Source organism: Cynara cardunculus, assembly GCF_001531365.2.
Source record: "Cynara cardunculus var. scolymus isolate 2C chromosome LG 3, CcrdV1, whole genome shotgun sequence".
Classification (NCBI taxonomy): Eukaryota; Viridiplantae; Streptophyta; class Magnoliopsida; order Asterales; family Asteraceae; genus Cynara; species Cynara cardunculus.
In genome coordinates, this window is record NC_037530.1 from 19007943 (window position 1) to 19025900 (window position 17958).

Genomic DNA, 17958 nt, shown 5'->3' on the forward strand with positions numbered 1-17958 from the left:
TTACTTGATATATTTTAGTACGTGTGACGTTAAGTTTTTTCTTCGATTGAATCAAATTTCATTTGGTTTTAGCTTATTAATTATCATATGATGTTGTGGATTGTTTTGTATTAAATTAAATTCCTTTTGATTGTAGGTTTATTGGAAATTTGTGAAATTTAAACATGTATGGTGTCTCACATATTTAATTTAGAATATCTTACAGAAACAGGAAAAAGTCCCCGTTTCCCCGTTGGAGATGGGGATATGATCATATTCTTCGGTGGAGATGGGAACATGAACATGAATAAGTGATTGGGGACGGTGATTAAGGTCCCCACCCGATTCCCATGCCTAGATCTTAAAGGTAACCTTCCTAAAACATCCTACGGTTTGTTTAAGATTCTTTTTAAATGTTATTGGATTCGGCTACGGTTTCTTTTTAGAAAAGTTCTATAAATAAGTAACCTAAAATATTTGTTAGCTGCATTTTTAAAAGGTTACAAAATTATTTTGAAACCATACACCTTTAATATGTGTTTAATGAAATAAATTCTAGAATACCCTTTCAATCTCATTACTACTCGATAAAAATACCCTTGATTTAAATTAATCCATTTATTAGATTAGTTTTCAAAGTCTTCAACCTTTTTTTAAGTCATTATATGATATGATTCATATTATATATTTATTTCCGGAAAGGTAATACAAAATAAATATTAAAGCAAACATCAAATTTGGTCCTTGTGGTTTGTTGTTTGTAACAGTTTTGATTCTTACAATTTTGAAATTACAATATGATCATTGTGGTTTGTAAAAATGTTCAGATTTGATCCCTCCTTTTAACGATCGTTAAAAAATCCCGTTAGATGCTGGGTACTTTAGTTTTTTTTTTTTTGCATTTTATTCTCACTTTTTTATTAAAAATAAAATAATGTAAATTACATGGACCAAAAATATAATTTACTCTAATATATAATTTTATATGTGTAAATAAAAATTGCAAACCAAAATACACGAGGCCTCCGAATGCCTTTGACACCTTCGATGAACTATCCAACCAACACCCCGGTGAACCCTCCAGCCAATGTTTCCGCTAAATCATCCAACCAACACTCTAGTGAACCCTCCAGTAACCGCCTCCCCCATACAATCCACCGCCTCCCCCTGTCACTTTGACGACTCTTTCCCTCACCAGTGAACGCACATCCCCTTGGAACAACTTCGTCGGCCACACCCATGTGGACCTCGATGGCTAACACAATCTTACCCCACCCTTCCCTCCCGTCAACACCATTCTCGATCCGTCGCCCATTACATTTACTCAAATTTCTTTAAACCATATTTTTTTATCGACATGAACATATAGTGGATCCCAAAAATTCTCCATGAGTCAATAAAATTCATCTTCAACAAACAAAAATCTTTCCAGGTCATATTTGGACTGAAACACCCACTTTTGGTTCAATTAAGATTTCTAGCTTTTCAATGTGTGTGGTAGATGTAGAAGTAAAACATGGGTATAGAGGGTTAGGGTGCTTGTCGAAGAAGAGGACTAAGAGGGAGAGGTTGCTCGTTAGAGATGGAGGTGTCGGGATGAGAGATGTAAGCATCGGAGTGCAGGAGGGATTGAATGTCTTAGTGTTTTATATTAGAGTAAAGTTACATTTTGGTCCTTGTAATTGTACATATTTATTTATTAAAAAATGAGATAAAAGTGTAGAAAAACTAAAATAACCCCGACTTAACGGGTTATTTTAACATCCGTTAGAGGTAATGACCAAATCCGGTCGTTTTTGCATACCACAATGACCATCTTGTAATTTCAAAACTATAGAGACCAAAAGTGTTACAAATAGCAAACAACAGGGACCAAATTTGTAGTTTAGTCTAGATATTATTACAAATTGTGTCTGTTTTGGAGGAAACCATACGTAAAATAAATTGGAGAGTCAAAAGAGAGTTATACGGGGTGCATGTAATGTGTAAAATCAACGTCATTGAATCCTGAAAATTGGGAGTACTGATTGCTGATTAGGAGGTCCCAATTTCTGCTTGACCATCCGGTTTCCGTTGGAAAATTTCGCCCTCATTCCCAATTTCTCACTTTTCCTTCCATCATTTCCCATTTTTCTTGTAAAATTATTCAATTTCTTCAACAAAGGTATAATTTTCTTCTGTTTTTGATCTTGTTTGCATTAGTTTCGCCTTGGTTTTCTACAATGTTGAGTTGCACGATCGATTTTGATAGCCCGGATGAACTTTGAATACATTCTTGATTGTATCATTATTGTAAACGTGTTTATTAAGATTTTGTTGTGCTTGAAATGCAGGTTACTTTGATTGAAAACGTATACTTTTGAATCCCATGATGCTTAATACCAAAACCCACAACGCTGATTCAAAAAACAACACGGGTGATACGAGAAACAACCATGCTGATTCGAAACACAATAATGCTGATTCAAAAATGAACATAGCTGATTCGAGAAACAACCATGCTGATTTGAAAAATAACCCTGATTCCAAAACCAATGCTGATGTTCCTTCTCATGTATGAATTGTCTTCATAATTAGCAGATATCTGCATATTTTTATCAAAAACTTCGTTTGGAGTACATAAGCATGACTCAAGATAGTTTAACAATAAGTTGTTTTCACTGTTTATCTTGTTTTAGGGAGATGGTGGTGGTGATAATATGCCACCTTCTTCTGCAGCAGCTCAACCGTTGGAGAGACAACGTTCTCATAATGGCAGCAAGGTATGCCTTTCTTTTTTTTCCTTTTCTTCTAACTACTTGCATAGTGACCGTTATTGCATTCTTTACGAATTAGAATTTTGTAATAAAATGTATCATCGACAGTTTTTCCATTTAAAATATTTGTTGTTTGCAATTCTCTATAGTTTCGAAATTGGAATTAAGCTGTTTGGCATTAACGAATGAAGAGTTTCTTTTTTGGGAATGGTGTTGTGAATTCATCAATTGTCTGCTACCTATTTTGTTGATCATGGTTCACTTTATCCTTTTTGGCTTTCTTTCTCCTTTCGTTTGAAGATCGCACATGATGCTTGAGTTTTACTGTGATTTGTCAAAAATGACTTGGTTGATTAATCCACAGAGAACAAAGAAAAGTAGGTGTTTGCTTGACTCCTCAGTTATAAAAGTAGGATATGTGGTCTGTTATTATACTTTGTTTTATTTTTCCTTAATTATCTGCATAAATTTTGCTCCAAGTAGGATATATATATATATATATATATATATATATATTATATCACCATGCAAGTCTATGATTTGTCTATTTTTTCTACTTCAAATGTGTAGAAGAATTTATAATTCACAAAACTTTACTTCGAATTCCAAATGTTTTTAGGTTTCTGGTTTCCCGTAAAGGAAAACCGATTATCACATATATGATGCTCATGTATTGTATGATCAGAGAAAAACATTTAACTGATGCGGCTTATGCAATCTGTTTGAAATTAACTGAGCAGAGTGCATAATCAAATTTATTCTGTATCATGTTAAAGTAATCCATTCACCTTCTTCTCTTATGGGTGTATGGATTCCTCAACCTGTATGGCATTTTTAATTATTAATTTGTAAGATGTAAAAGTATTCAAATCTCAGTTATCTGTAATTGATGGTTTGCAGGTGTACAAGAGCGGCCCACTATTTTTGTCATCAAAAGGTGTGTTATCTTCATTGTTCGTTGCTTATACGCTTGGGAAGTAAAGCAAGTGTTACGTTGTTTTTCTTTCTCATGCGTGTGTTATTTTCGTGATGTTATTATGAATAATCAAAGTGCTCTTGTGCCCATGTCTTTGGTAGAACTTGCTGCTACATTGTCTTTCTTTGAGCCTTGAAAAATTGAGATTCTTCTTTTCTTTGTTTGCCTAAAGCTATTGATTTATCTTCATTGGCTTTCTTGATTGACCAGTCTGGTGCATATTCTGCTTCGACAAGAAACTCAGTAAAAAAGATATAAATCTCAGTAAATGAATTCTCCTATTCATACATTTCATAATTGTGCTGAATCCCTTGTACTTATCTGATGTTCACTCTTTATTACAATGTCTTTTTTGCAACTGTAAACCATTTAGCATCTATATTGTTTAGAAGGGACTTTCTATCATTCTGGTCCCTACGGTTTCATATTACTTGGCATTCTGCAACCTACATGCATGGTTTGCTTCTCGTAAGTCTCTATTATACACATCTTATACAGGGATTGGCTGGACTTCTTGGAAGAAAAGATGGTTTATTCTAACAGAAACCTCATTGGTCTTCTTTCGAAGTGATCCAGTAAGTTGCATTTATCTAATTGGTCTCATTGAAATTTAAAATCTTTTTTGCTATTTATTGAACCACCCTAGTTTTGTCTTTACGTATCCTGGTATTTTACATTTCTCACGTAAAAGTTTAGAAGAGATTGATTTTGCTCTTTGAGATGTATTCAATGACCAGAAGTATCATTAATTCTTTCTGATGTTTGTAGAATTGTATCGCTTCTCCTTTTGAAAATTTATACCTTCCATTCTCTAGCATATGTAGATATACTAGGAATATTTTAAAGGTTATATGTTCTTTACTTTTTCATGTAGAGTTTTATTACCTATCAATTTGGTTCATTTTTGAAATGGTTTTTTTTTCTTCCTACCACTTCAAAAGTACTGAAAGTCTTTGTGTAGAAACTCCCTTCTCAATTAACGTATATCCAATACTCACAAAAGAACACACTCATTGATGTAATAGTACCTTGAGAGCATAATTTGTGGGGAAAAGAGATTATGAGATCATGTAGGGACATTTGAGCCAAGTGACTTCACAGGTACCATTAGCAAGGCTCTATATTCAGCTTCAGTGGAGGATCTTTGACCCCACAAATTGTTTCTTTGCTTGCCATGAAACCACAAGAGGGACCTACGAACATGCAGTAGCTTGAAACAGATCTATGGGATGTTTCTGCAGCCACCCCATACTTGGTCACAAAAGGCAGTAAGCTGCATGTCACTGGGAGAGGGAAAGAAGAGACCTTGAACAAGAGACACCTTTTCTGTTACGAATTTGGTTGGACTGGACCATAATAAGAATAAACCAAGTATTCTTAAAGTATATTCTAGAAGGCCCAAAAAGGCAGAAAAAGAAAGTGGCTAATAGTTGGTTAGAGGAAAGAGTGTCTGCCTCTAAATAGGAAGGAGGTAAAGCCTATTTTGGATTAGAGAATGTTTTCCAAGTTTTATTATTAGCTCTCGCTTTAATGCGCAGAGAAAGGGAGGATTCCCTGGTTCATTTCCGTTATTGTATTTCTTTCCAATTTCAATTTCAATCATAGATATCCACTTTCCTCCATTATCCTTCTTAATTTGATAATCAAATTGTGATTTCCATCATTTTCTTAGTGCATTGTGCATGTGAGAGATTTCATGTTGGAGCAAGTACAAACTGACAGAGAGTTTGAGCAGAGTACAATGGATCAGGTTGCTAATTTTGAGATATAAAAGTTTATCAACCATCTTTCTGTAGAGATGTGGATCTTCCAAGGGCTGACCATCTTTTAATGTTAATTTGATGTTAGGGTCTAGGGGAGTAGTCGCACGTTTGAAATTTAGGATACCCATTTTATTCAACAATTCTAGAGCATATTTTTATAATTTTATTAACTCAGTGATTCCAAAACGGATTTATGATTTCTAGTTCAAGATAATAGTCGAGAGTACCAAAATCTCTGATGCTAAATTGATGATGGAGAAGGTCTTTATTCTGAATGATCATTGAGATGTTAGACCCTGCAAGAAGACCATCATCCACATATTAGTAATGGAAAAAATCAGGGCTCTTATGCTTGTGCATAGGGACTTGATCAGCATAGCTATGTGAGAAGCCATGATTCTTGAGAAAGGATGCAAGGCAAACCATTGTCTAATTGCTAGTTTAAGGCCATATAGAGACTTCTTGAGTTTGCAAACGTTGTTAGTAGAGACCGTAGCTTGATGGCTTTGCTGAAAAGTCATGTAAACTTCTTTACGGAGATGTAGGAACGCATTGTTATTGTCAAGTTGTTGAATATGCACTAAAAGTGTGATGAAAAAGCAAGTAATGCCCGAATGCCCTGAACATTGACCATTATTGCAACATTGACCTTTCTTTCTTCATAACTGTGAGTCCTGGTGATCCAAAGAACAATAAATCAATGCAGAAAGATAGAAATCAAGATAAAAAAACACAGTTTAGGGCAATAATTCATATGTCATTGATAGTCAAAGGATTACAAAAGCTCTGAGGGAGAATCTCTAGAGAGAAAATTACAATATTGAATTATGACAAATCTGTTCAAAAGTTAACTAATTCTCTAGAGAAAACAGACTGTTTATATACAAGTTCAGAAGACGTATTAAAGATACATGACAATAAATGAATGACCTATGAGAATATGACATGCATTCTTATATGTACAGGTCTTCTGAACTTGATCTCCTTTCATAGATAAGTACAGAGTTGATTTCTTTAAGCCTCAGTCTGATGAGGCATATCAGACTTTCCCAGCTGAAGTCCGACTCCAAAGAATCAGACATCTGAAGTCTTCAACACTTAGCAGATAATCCGAACTCTGATCTTACCCGAACTCTGAAGCTCTTGGTTCAGAGATAACACTTAGAAAATCTTTGCAGCCTTAACTCTCAACCTTCTTACCAGACTTTCATCACTTAAGACAAATCTTTGAGTTCTTTCTCTGAACCAATTCTGACTTGGATCTTTCAAAAACCTTTAGCAACGAGTCTTTGAATCTTGTAATTGATTGCATCGTGTTAGATCCTTATGGCCGGTAGAGGTTTTGTAGGAGGATAAGTTAGTTCCCATGTATTGTCTGCCTTCAAGGCTTTGATTTCATTGTCCATAGCTACCATAAATTTTGTTGGTTTTAATGCTTGTATGTTTAGTGTTTACTGACCACTATCAAAGGAACAAAATGTTCAGTGTGCGGTGAGAGAAGATAATAATTGATGAAATGAGTATGATGATTGTGGTGAATAGAATTGACTTGAGTTGAGGAATGTTACAACAATAATCTTGCAGCTGAACAGGTGGTCTTCTATCTCTGATAGAGTGTCTGAGAGATGGGTTAGCTAGGGGGTGCTTGTGGGGATGGGATGAAGATGGGATTAGGAGAATAAATTTGGGCAGGGAGGTAGTGGTGGAGAAGTTAGAGTCAACTGAAAGAGTGGACTAGTGGGTGTGGAGGAGACATGCTATGGATAGTGATAACAAAGAGTAATTGAGTCCCTAGACTAGGGCTTCTACATTGCCATCTATTTATACAAGTTACAAATGCAATTAGGAAAGATCTATTGAATCCAAATATAAATAGGAAAAATCTGCATAATCCCTAAAGATTAACATCATAAATCAATAATATATGGGGGAATAAATCCCATATTTATATTCTATCAAGTGGTCATGTGAGGGGAGATGGGAGTGTGGTGCTGTTGGAGGGGGTTGGCAAAGGGATGAGAAACTATTAGTGACATAGATGGTGTTGGATTTGATGTATATGATGGATAGGTGTATGTGTTGTGGGGATGGAAGTCCGTGGTTGTTGATGTTGGTGGTGTTGTAAAAGGACTTTCTTTTACAATACCATGTTGTTTAATGCCACTTTTATCATCCTTTAATCTTTTGTAGCTTCCATTTTCAAATTTTAATGCTTCTTAAAAGTGTCACTTTTTGGTATCTGTATCTGCATACCCTTGAAGACTTATTCGAGTGGAAGGATGCATTGGAGGATGATAAAAGTGATCTAATGCAAGACTTGTGTGAATTTGTCTTTTGAAAGTAATGATTTTTCCTAAAATGTTTCTCTACCTGACACTTGTGCATCGCATTAGTAGGATTATTTCAAGTTCTTTCATTAAAGGCTCATGTTCTTTGTCTGTGTTAGAAAACGGTGGATACTTTTCCACTAGTTGGCTCGTGGGGGTTATTTGATGATTAAAGATGTAGCTTTTATTAATATGCTGTAAATACTAGCTAAAGTTTTGCAAAGCTGTATTGATTTTGGCCGATCTTTGTTTTATTTTTTATGTCGGCTTTTGCTGTTCCAGAAGAAGCAAAATGCACAAAAAGAAATAAGCAGATGTCTTCAAAATTTTGGCTATTTTCATGTATTTGCTAGTTTTTTAATGTAATACCGAAGATTCTTTACATCCTCTGGTATGTCAATATTCAGAATGCAGCACCTCAAAAGGGGGGTGAGTCGAATCTGACCCTTGGTGGCATAGACCTCAACAGTTCAGCCAGGTTGGCTTGCTTATTCGTCTCCATGGCTCACATTATCCTTCTTTGAACAGATACTTACATGATATTTGGGATATCTGTTAGTAATGATCTCTTTCTGTATGTTTTAGTGTCGTAGTGAAAGCAGACAAGAAGCTCTTGACGGTGCTATTCCCTGTTGGTCGTGATGGGAGAGCGTTTACTCTTAAGGTGATCTTTTCATTGAAGTTGTAACATTGATCCTCCCTCTTTTCACATCAACTTCCTACCAGAATTTAATCTCTTAGATCAAAAAGCGAATGACATTTTATATTTCAAAAACAATTATAAGCTATGGGACTTCTGAGTGTTTTATTATTTATGGTAATATATTTCTTTTTATGTTTGTTCTCTTTTCATATCTGGGGGTGAGGAGAGTCCAGTTTGATATTTTTAGTGTCTCATTTTAGCTATAAATGATTGCATTACCGACTGTAACCCTTTATTTGCTTTGGAGGAACTGGACAGCTTCTACATTCTGCTGCTAATTGGCTCTAATTATTTAGGCTGAAACTACGGAAGACTTATTCGAGTGGAAGGATGCATTGGAGGCAGCTTTGGCAAATGCTCCAAATGCAGGTACAGGACCAGGGCAAAACGGGTTATTAAAAAATGAAAAAGGTGATGCTGCTGATGGTTCTCAGGAACAGTGTAAGCTTCTTCTTAGAATGATTATTTGTCAAAGTTAACATGATATTGCTGATGGTTTTCTTTTGCACACATGTAAATGACTTTTTCTGCTTTTTTGTTTTTATCCGACAGCAAAAGACCAACCACCAGCAAAATCAGTTGTACTTGGTCGACCGATCTTACTTGCATTGGAAGATATAGATGGAACTCCGTCTTTCTTAGAGAAAGCCCTTTGTTACGTGGAAGACTATGGTCTGATTCTGGCTTTACTTAATTTTTACAAGCTCGTTACCGATATATATAAAAGAAAGTTACTTGTACCACCCATATCTTTCACCTCAGAAAAAACTTGAAGCTATACACCATCAGTTTATCTATCTTGAACATTTTCGTCAAATGGGCCGCAAAACATTTTCAACATTCACACACATCATATGCTTTCCACAGCTCCAAGATGCATGGGAGTTGGTGAAATTTGGCCGCTATTCTTGACAAGTTTGGTTTCGCTTTCAGTGTTATTATGATTTGTTGATCAGACTGTAGCTCATTTTAAATTTTCTCTTGGTGTACATATGATCTAAAGAGCAATAAGGTTTAGGATATTGCAATCAACCATACAACCTATACTCTAATCATAATCGTTTGATAATAAGTTGCAATGTTGTTTTGTGTATATGGATGCACCTTGATTTAACATGAAGATCCCTCAAGCATCTCAATGGTAATGGGTGTGCATTAGTTTATCCCATGAACCTGTTCTTGTGGCTGTTAGATATGTTGAATATTTACCATTTTTTGCTGCTGACATATGTATAAATTATCATATATCGTGTGGAATTTGAGTTTAACTCTAGCATCTGTCCGGTTTTTATCTTTTTGTAATTGAGGCAATATCCTATTGAAGTATTATAAGGTTCACTTGTGGGAATTTATGATATGTCAACAATCATATGTCCTTGTGTTGATTTCGTTTCTCTTAAGTTGAATTATTTTGTCTTTCTGATCGAAGGAGGGGCATGTTTCAGGAGTCAGAGTAGAAGGAATCTTGCGGCAGGCTGCAGATGTAGATGATGTTGAGCGTCGAATTCGAGAATATGAACAAGGTGGATAATCTGGAATCAACTGCAATGCAAACAGTCGTTATCTTTTCACAATTTAGTTGAACCTAGTGTCCATTGAACAGTCTAAGATAATAAATTTATTAGTGGAGACTAACTAAGGGCCTTGATGGAGAGGGTTTTTATCTTACTTAAAATGTGAAAGTATACATGTGACAAGCATATACGGAGGTGGATGCGAACGGAAGATTGGTATCATATTCATCGGTTTTCAACTGTTGATGATGTTAATTATAATATTTTACCACAGTGGCTATATAATTTATGAAGCCTTTTCTCTTAGAAAGTTTCACGTAAGGGAGAACTCAAGTATGATTTGTTACAGGAAAAACGGAGTTTACTGCAGATGAAGATGGGCATGTTATAGGAGACTGTATCAAGGTATGTTATATAAGTACATTATGCATGTTTGGCACATTATTCTAGTGCTGTTTATTTAATTTTCCTTGCTTTTTTGTTGTTGTTTTTGAGATCTGACTTTTTTTTTTTTACGATACTGTTTCAGTATGTTCTTCGTGAGTTACCATCACCCCCAGTCCCAGCATCCTGCTGTGCTGCATTGCTAGAAGCATATCGTAAGTTTTTCATACATTATAAACTTACCTACAATACCATCTATTGGATTATTCTGTGCACTTAAACAATCATTTGAGTTACCTAAGCCACATCACATACACACATACATAAGCATATGTCCGAATTGTGAGTATGCTTTATGTCTAAACTCTAATGCATCCTCAAGATTCTTCAACCAATCTTGTTCGAGGTTCAAATTAATAATAGATGCTCTTTCTTCCCTCCATTATTTATGGTTCTTCTTTGTTTTTTGATGGTGACTCATTGTGCAACTAATTTGCTTTTCTCCTTTTCTACTTTTTTCTACGACTCTCAAATGACTATCATATCTATTATGATTTGAACCATCCTCTTTTTCTATACTATTCTATATGTGACCCCATCACCTACTCCAACACATTTTTTCTTTGCTAATGAGCTCATTTGCTTCATTTATCGTTATTAATACGGTTACATCAGTGACTGCACTGGAGTCACAACAGTGCTTCAAATGCAACTAAGCATGAAGTAAGGAGATAAATGTAGACTGAGATTTGCATGGAAAACCGAAAATGGGAAAAACCCATGGGGGAGGAAGTTGTTGAGCGTTTAGTCTGGTGGGTGATTTGGGAGGCATTTTCTACCACCTTAAGTCCTTAACTCAAACTCATCCAAACGAACACGTAACCAAACCATAAACATCAAAACAAAGAATAATCATAATAAATGGTTTTCTATCAAATGTAAAACAGCATATTTCACCTGTTCTGCTGAAAGCCCAAAGGGCGTAGTCACATCGTGTAGCTCCGACCAAATTCAAGCAAAGCCGAAACTTGGTCACCGGTAGTGTCTTTGTGCTCAAGACCAAATTACCGGAAGCAATGTTCCCACATACAAAATGGATAACAAACATCAATTATCATCTGATCTTTCATCACGAGTATTGCACTTTGATTATCCCAGTTGACTGTGTTCACTTGTAGATCACAACATCCTTGAACTAGAATTGGGATTAAATCTCTTCTAACCACAATCTTGTTCTTTTTGGTCTAGATTCCAATCACTTAACTCTTCTGGTACCCTGGCGACTTAAACTGTTTCTAACTTTACATGTATCTTCTGCAAAAGCAACATCAAGATCAATCTAATATTCTCTTGTGTCCAAGCTATGCTTCTGCTAATACTCTCTCTCTCTCTCTCTCTTTTTCTCTCTCAACCAAACAAATAAGTTAACTTCTAAAAGCTGGTTATTGAAATGATTTAATCGTCTTCCATATATTCTCTTGCTCAACTATAATTTTTGGTTATTCACTTTTCCATTTTCATCTGTCTTGCATTTAGAATAGGATTCTTTTATTATGATCCATATAGGCATAGCTTCTCTTGGGTTTCAAATGGTTTTTCCTGTAGTTTATTTATAACAAGGAAGTAGATATTTGTAGCAGTTGCTGACATGTTTGTAGTTGCTTTAGTCTTTGTCTTGTTTTTTCTTTTCTCTCAGATTTTTACCAGTTTCCTCCATCAGTAGGGGCTCACAGATACATGTTCATGTACTCAACGCCATCTCAAGCAACATTTTACTCTATGATGAAATATAAATTTAATGTTGAATGGTTCTTAAAATAGATTGTTAAGCCATAATACTTATCCATTTGTGGTGTATGCATTAGTTTCTCATGCTTAACTTAAGAGATGAAAGATAACCATTTACACTTGAGAAGATGGAAAATGATATTTTACATGTGCTTATGCTTGTTTGATAGTTATTCTTGTGCTTTGATAGTAATGAGCAACTCTGTGGTTATGGTTAGGATCTGATCGGGCCACAAGAGTCAGTGCCATACGTGCAGCTATTTGCGACACATTCCCAGAACCTAATCGCCGTTTATTACAGAGGTAATTTTTTAGTGTTTTTCTTTCTAAGCAAGAAACAACTGAGAAATACTCCATTCAAGATGCATTTGGTTCAAATGTTTGCAGGATATTGATAATGATGGAAGCTGTTGCTGAGAACAAGGCTGTGAACCGAATGAGTGTTTCAGCCGTTGCGGCTTGCATGTCACCACTACTTCTTCGACCCCTTTTGGCTGGTGAAGTTGATCTCGGAAAGGGATCCGATATGGGTAGTGATGGGTCTGGTCAACTTTTACAAGCAGCTGCAGCAGCTAATCATGCTCAAGCAATTGTTATCATCTTGATAGAAGAATATGATAAAATATTCGGGGTAGGCTGCTCTACAAGTTTCTTTTCTTCACAATCTAGTATTAGGAAGCTTACCACAAATTAAAGTTCGGAAAGAACATTTGGTCTTACATGGTTTTGAGATGAAACTAAGAATAAGGTATTTGCAGGAAGAAGACATGTTAAGTGATCTATACTCCGACTCAGATGATTATGGAAGTGAGAGTGAAGATCTTAGTGCTGAGTACTATGAAGATGATGACTACTATGAAGAAGACGATGATGATGATGATGCTGACAATGGTTCTTGCTCATATGAAGATTCAGAACATAGATCAAGTACTGGCTGTAGTGAGAGTGGAGACAGTTCTCGAGATCACACCAAGGTTGGAATTGTGCAAACAACTTTAGATATATTATTGTTATCATTATCATCTCTTTTCTTAATGTTTTGTAATTGCAGGGTTTTGTTAGCACAAATCCATTTGATGACGAATTTAATGATAATTTAGAGGTTAGTAATGACATTTTCAGAACAGCTTAATACCCATTTGGAAAAGCAAACGAATGAGTCTGTTGGGCGTTCACAGGATGAAGAGTTCATTACTAGAAGACATGCTATTCGTCGACGATCTAGTGTAAGTACATAGGTCTTTTAAGCAAAATAAGACATCATGATCATCTTTAATACTTGTTTTTCTTCCAAAGGGCAGTCAAAGAAATCATCAGAGTTGGCGAACATTGAATTTGTAACCGAACAACAGTAAGAGAGACAGTCCAAGACTTGAGATAGTTGTTTGTTGATGCTATTATATTCTGATTTTCAATCTGTTATTAGGGCTGAAATATTGAGGCTTGAGGTCACTAAAATTAAACTGAAAGAGATAATTGAAGCAGAGGTAATTCTTGATGATTCTTGAGCAAAGAGTTAACTTTGAAAGAAAGCTGATTTGATATCCACACTGGATTTGCAGGCGAGACGAAATGACATTCTGAAAGAGGACTTAGTGAGCAAGAAGAATGCTTTAGAGGCGCGACGTGTAGGTCTTCTGCAGGAGGTATTCACCCGAATTACTATTAGTCCCATTACTAATGACTAGTCATTATGTTAACATGATTTCTAATTGTGTCTTTTAGGTGTCAAAACTAGAGGAAGAGTTGCACAAGTCGCAAGGAACCATTAGCGATGAAAAAGTCTGATAATTCTCTAATCATCTTAAATGAGTTTTGTTTATGGGTTAAATCATTAACTTGTAGATGTTCCAAAGACAAATGCAGATCCAGACGATATTATTATTGACGAGGCAGAGGCTGATGATCCTGGGTTACAGCAAAATTGTAATTATCAACCACCAACGACGACTCAAGATCATGGAAAAGTGTAAGCAACATCATCCATCATCATCATCATCATCTCCTCTACATTTCAAAAGTCATTTTTTAAGAAATCTGTTTGGGTACAGAAAAGATAAAGACAAGGATCGCGAATCTACAACTAGAAGTAAGGTAGCATCTTTATAACCTACAACTAGTTGATAAGAATTTTGGTTTTTTTCTAGTTAAAATCTGAAGGGTTTTAGTTTGGTTTGTAACAGGACACAAAGGAAGATGGTGATAGTAAACATGATTATTTTCATTCATTTTCTAACAAGTTAACTCCAAGCTGGCATTCTGATTCAGATCGCAATGAACGCAGTATGAGCAAGTCTACGAGCTCTAGAAAGTCTCATTCAAAGGGGGAGGTACATTAACCACAACAATGTGATTATTATGATTATGATGTAATGAAATCCAAAATTTTATGTCTGAGTTTAAATCATGTGGTTGGCAGGCAGCAAATACAAGTTCAGCCCTGTCGAAAATTACAAACAGGCTCAACTTCTTGAAAGAAAAACGCAATCAAATGACTGATGAACTGCAGTCGGCGGATAAAACCACCCACAATAATCACAGAGGCAGTCGAAAATGGTCGGATGATGAATCGGATAAAGGAAAAGAAACTTGTGTCCAACAAAGGGAATTGGCTTCTGGAAGATCAGAAGATCAAGGAAGATGATCCATGCAGGTTCTTTTCTGATTAACTTGAGAAGCAAGTTTCTTGAATTGAATGACAAAGGAAACATGGTGGGATTTTTGTTGTATCAAATCTTTATTGAACAATTTGGGAGCAATATGATTTAAGTGAGGATTAGAATCTAAAATTGGTTGCATATTATTGATATGACCAAATCAAGATAGTTTTATCTTATGTATTTATAAAATTGAGATATTTGCAAAAAGAATTGTGTTCTTTCAAATATATGAACCGGGCACGAAAACCCAGATAAAGACCAAGAGTTACAATCGTCCATTTAGGTGATGTTTATTTTTTTGAGAGGTGTTTGAAATTTGAAGTCTTATTTCACTTTTGATTTATAAGAGGTGATACTGAAGTTTGAAATCTGAATCGGTAAGACTCTTTGTTTTTGTAAACTCTAAAGTTTGAAATCTGAATCAATAAGACTTTTTTTTAAGCTGACAAAGTCTGAAATTGGTTCGGTTTTTGATAAGTGCACTAGCTACCACCATATTTTGCTTGAACCCGAATCTAAGAACAACACCATGGATTTGCATTCCTAATTCCCGATACCCTAAACTAGCATAATAGTTCAACAAACTTGTGTGCCTGTAAATTCAAGCGAGTAATATGATCAACTTTGACCTTTTCCGGCAATATTCTCTTAAAATAACACAAACCCAGATGAGAACCACGAATCAAAGTATTTCAAGTAAAGTTGTTCATGGGCGGGACGACCCATTAGACTCGCCCATCCGGTCCTCTAGAAATACGGGCCGGATAACCATTATTGAGAAAATGGACGGGCGTGGATTTGTTTGTTAAAATTAACTGGCGGACATGAACAATGTAAAGATAAATATGGAAGGCCCGCCCAACCCATTTATATTTTATAATTAGTATTTTTTACCATTAATTAAAATTGTACTAGTATATTTTAAAATTAAACTATTAAAATTATAGGATGAGACTCTTTGGTTTTTCTTGAGAACCCAAAAGGCTAAGCTAGTAAGCTTCATCATTAGCTACTGATAGGGGTGTAAATGATGCAAGTCGAGCTCGAGTATCAATATATGCTCGACTCGAACTCGATAACCATTTCTCAAGCTCGAACTCGACTCAAAAGTTCACGAGTAGTTAAAAACTAAACTCGACTCAAACTCGATTGCAATTTTTTAAACTCGAACTAATTTGAAGCTCAAAACAAGCTCGAACTGCAACTCGAATCAAGCTCGAACTCAAACTCGAATCGAACCCGAACCAAGCTCACCCATTGAAATTTATGAAATTTTAGGATCTTCTCTTATAAGTTTTAAAACTAAAAGGTGTTCTCTTAGTTTTATAAAACCAAAGGGATCCACTTCAAATTTTATCATCAAAAAGATAAAATTAGAAATTTCATTCACCTCCCTGTCTTTTTATAACATCTTTTCTTACATCCTTTACCATCTCTCTTCCAATGAGGGACAATTTCACCAACATTTTTATAGTTTTTTTTTCTTTTTTTAATTGTGAGTTTAATAAAAAATAATTTATTAATTTTTATAATTAAAAAATGCATAATTTTGTTCAAATATCTAAAAAAATAAGATATTTTTATTATTTACATTTTTACAAATTTTATTATAAAAATTGATTATATTTTAAAACTAATTATATATAAAATAATCGAGTATCTCACGAGATTTTTGAGTCGAGTATTGGGTATCTTGACTCGAGTGTCGATATGTCGAGCCAAGCTCGAGTTCGAGTTTGAGCCGAGCCTATTCGAGTCGAGTATTGACCGAGCTTTGATCGAGTCGATCTCGAGTAGCTCGCGAGTTGTCTCATATAATTTACACCCCTACTTACTGACACATTTGATGATTCTTTTTTTTTTTCCTAATTGATTCTAACTTGCTAACAAATTATTATGGATGATTTACAAAGGGCTCATGGTCGAATTTGTTTTACAACCGATAATTGGAGAAGTGAACATACTCAAGACGAATATATGTGTATAACTGCTCACTGGGTTGATGCAAATTGGAAATTGCAAAAAGAGAATAATTAAACTTGGGGCTTTAACGCCTCCATTTGATGGAGTGTCTCTTACTGATGAGATTGCATCGTGGTTAGGTTAATGGAAAATTGCTTGCAAAGTTTTTGGTTTCACTATAGACAATGCATCGTATAGTGACTCTATGATTAGTTGTCTTAGAAATTATCTCGAAAGAAAGAATTGTTTAGTTTTTGGTGGAGAGTTTTTTCATTGTCGGTATGCTTGTCATATCACTAATCTTGTGGTACAAGCGGGATTAAAGCTAATTGATGATGTTGTTATCAGGCATAATTAAGCATTTTTGACACTCGATCCTAAAAAAGAAAAAAGTTTTGTATTGTTGCTGAAACAAATTTTGGCATTAAGACAAAAAAAGTTGCATGGAGATAATTATATAAGATGGAATTCAACCTTTTTTATGCTTAATTGCTTTATGTATTTTAGAAATGTGATTGATTATGTGGTTAGTCGAGATAAAGGTATCAAAATGTTTGCTCTCTCAATTGATGATTGGAATAGAGTTAGTGAGTTACATTCGTTTTTGAAGCTTTTCTATGATGTGACCAGTGGCGGATGTAAAGCATTGGTGATGGGGGCACTTGCCCCCAACAAAAATTCTTTGTGCAGGCTAAATTTTTTGAAACCACTTGAAATATTTCAATATTTATTATTTAGGCCCCCAACTAATAAAAACTAATCTCCACTCACTCTCTCAATTTTCCATATCTTTTTTACTATGTTTCTTACAATTTGGATTAATGTTACATATCAACATTTGCTTTCTTACAAATCGGTTTAGTGGTTTCTTCATCTAGTTATCCGATCCGTTTATGAATCAATCGAATTTTGTATTAATGTGTATTGCCTTTACTTACTTTCACTTTAACTGAAGTAGTAAAATACTAAATAGTAGTATAACTGAAACCAACTAAAACAAGTTATCTTTATTCGATTAACCGAATTGTTTAAGCCGAACAACGAATAACCTGAAACCGTCTTAGTTATGATGCCTTGTTCGGTTTGGAATTTTTTTACACCCTGAATGTGCCCCCAATCACAAAAATTTCTAGATACGCCACTGGA

The 17958-nt window shown here is 35.1% G+C and overlaps 1 protein-coding gene across 1 annotated transcript; it reads left to right on the forward strand.

The window, feature by feature from the left end:
• The first annotated feature begins 2347 nt into the window (after positions 1–2347).
• Positions 2348–14834, forward strand: LOC112509015 (rho GTPase-activating protein REN1-like). Its single transcript, XM_025113884.1, has 24 exons — positions 2348–2533; positions 2658–2741; positions 3636–3672; positions 4210–4286; positions 8209–8279; positions 8387–8465; positions 8801–8945; positions 9057–9176; positions 9950–10027; positions 10368–10423; positions 10548–10617; positions 12409–12493; positions 12578–12821; positions 12949–13164; positions 13242–13273; positions 13386–13416; positions 13492–13541; positions 13617–13677; positions 13753–13836; positions 13916–13972; positions 14047–14159; positions 14242–14284; positions 14374–14520; positions 14610–14834. The coding sequence occupies exons 1-24, from the start codon at positions 2348–2350 to the stop codon at positions 14832–14834; spliced, it is 2391 nt and encodes a 796-aa protein (XP_024969652.1).
• Positions 14835–17958: the final 3124 nt, after the last annotated feature.

Coding starts and splice junctions, on each gene's coding strand:
- LOC112509015 (XM_025113884.1), top strand. CDS start 2,348: ATGATGCTTAATACCAAAACCCACAACGCTGATTCAAAAAACAACACG. Junction 13,274..13,385: donor ACAAATCCATTTGATGACGA/ATTTAATGATAA, acceptor AGAGTTCATTAC/TAGAAGACATGCTATTCGTC. Junction 14,160..14,241: donor ACTCAAGATCATGGAAAAGT/GTAAGCAACATC, acceptor GTTTGGGTACAG/AAAAGATAAAGACAAGGATC.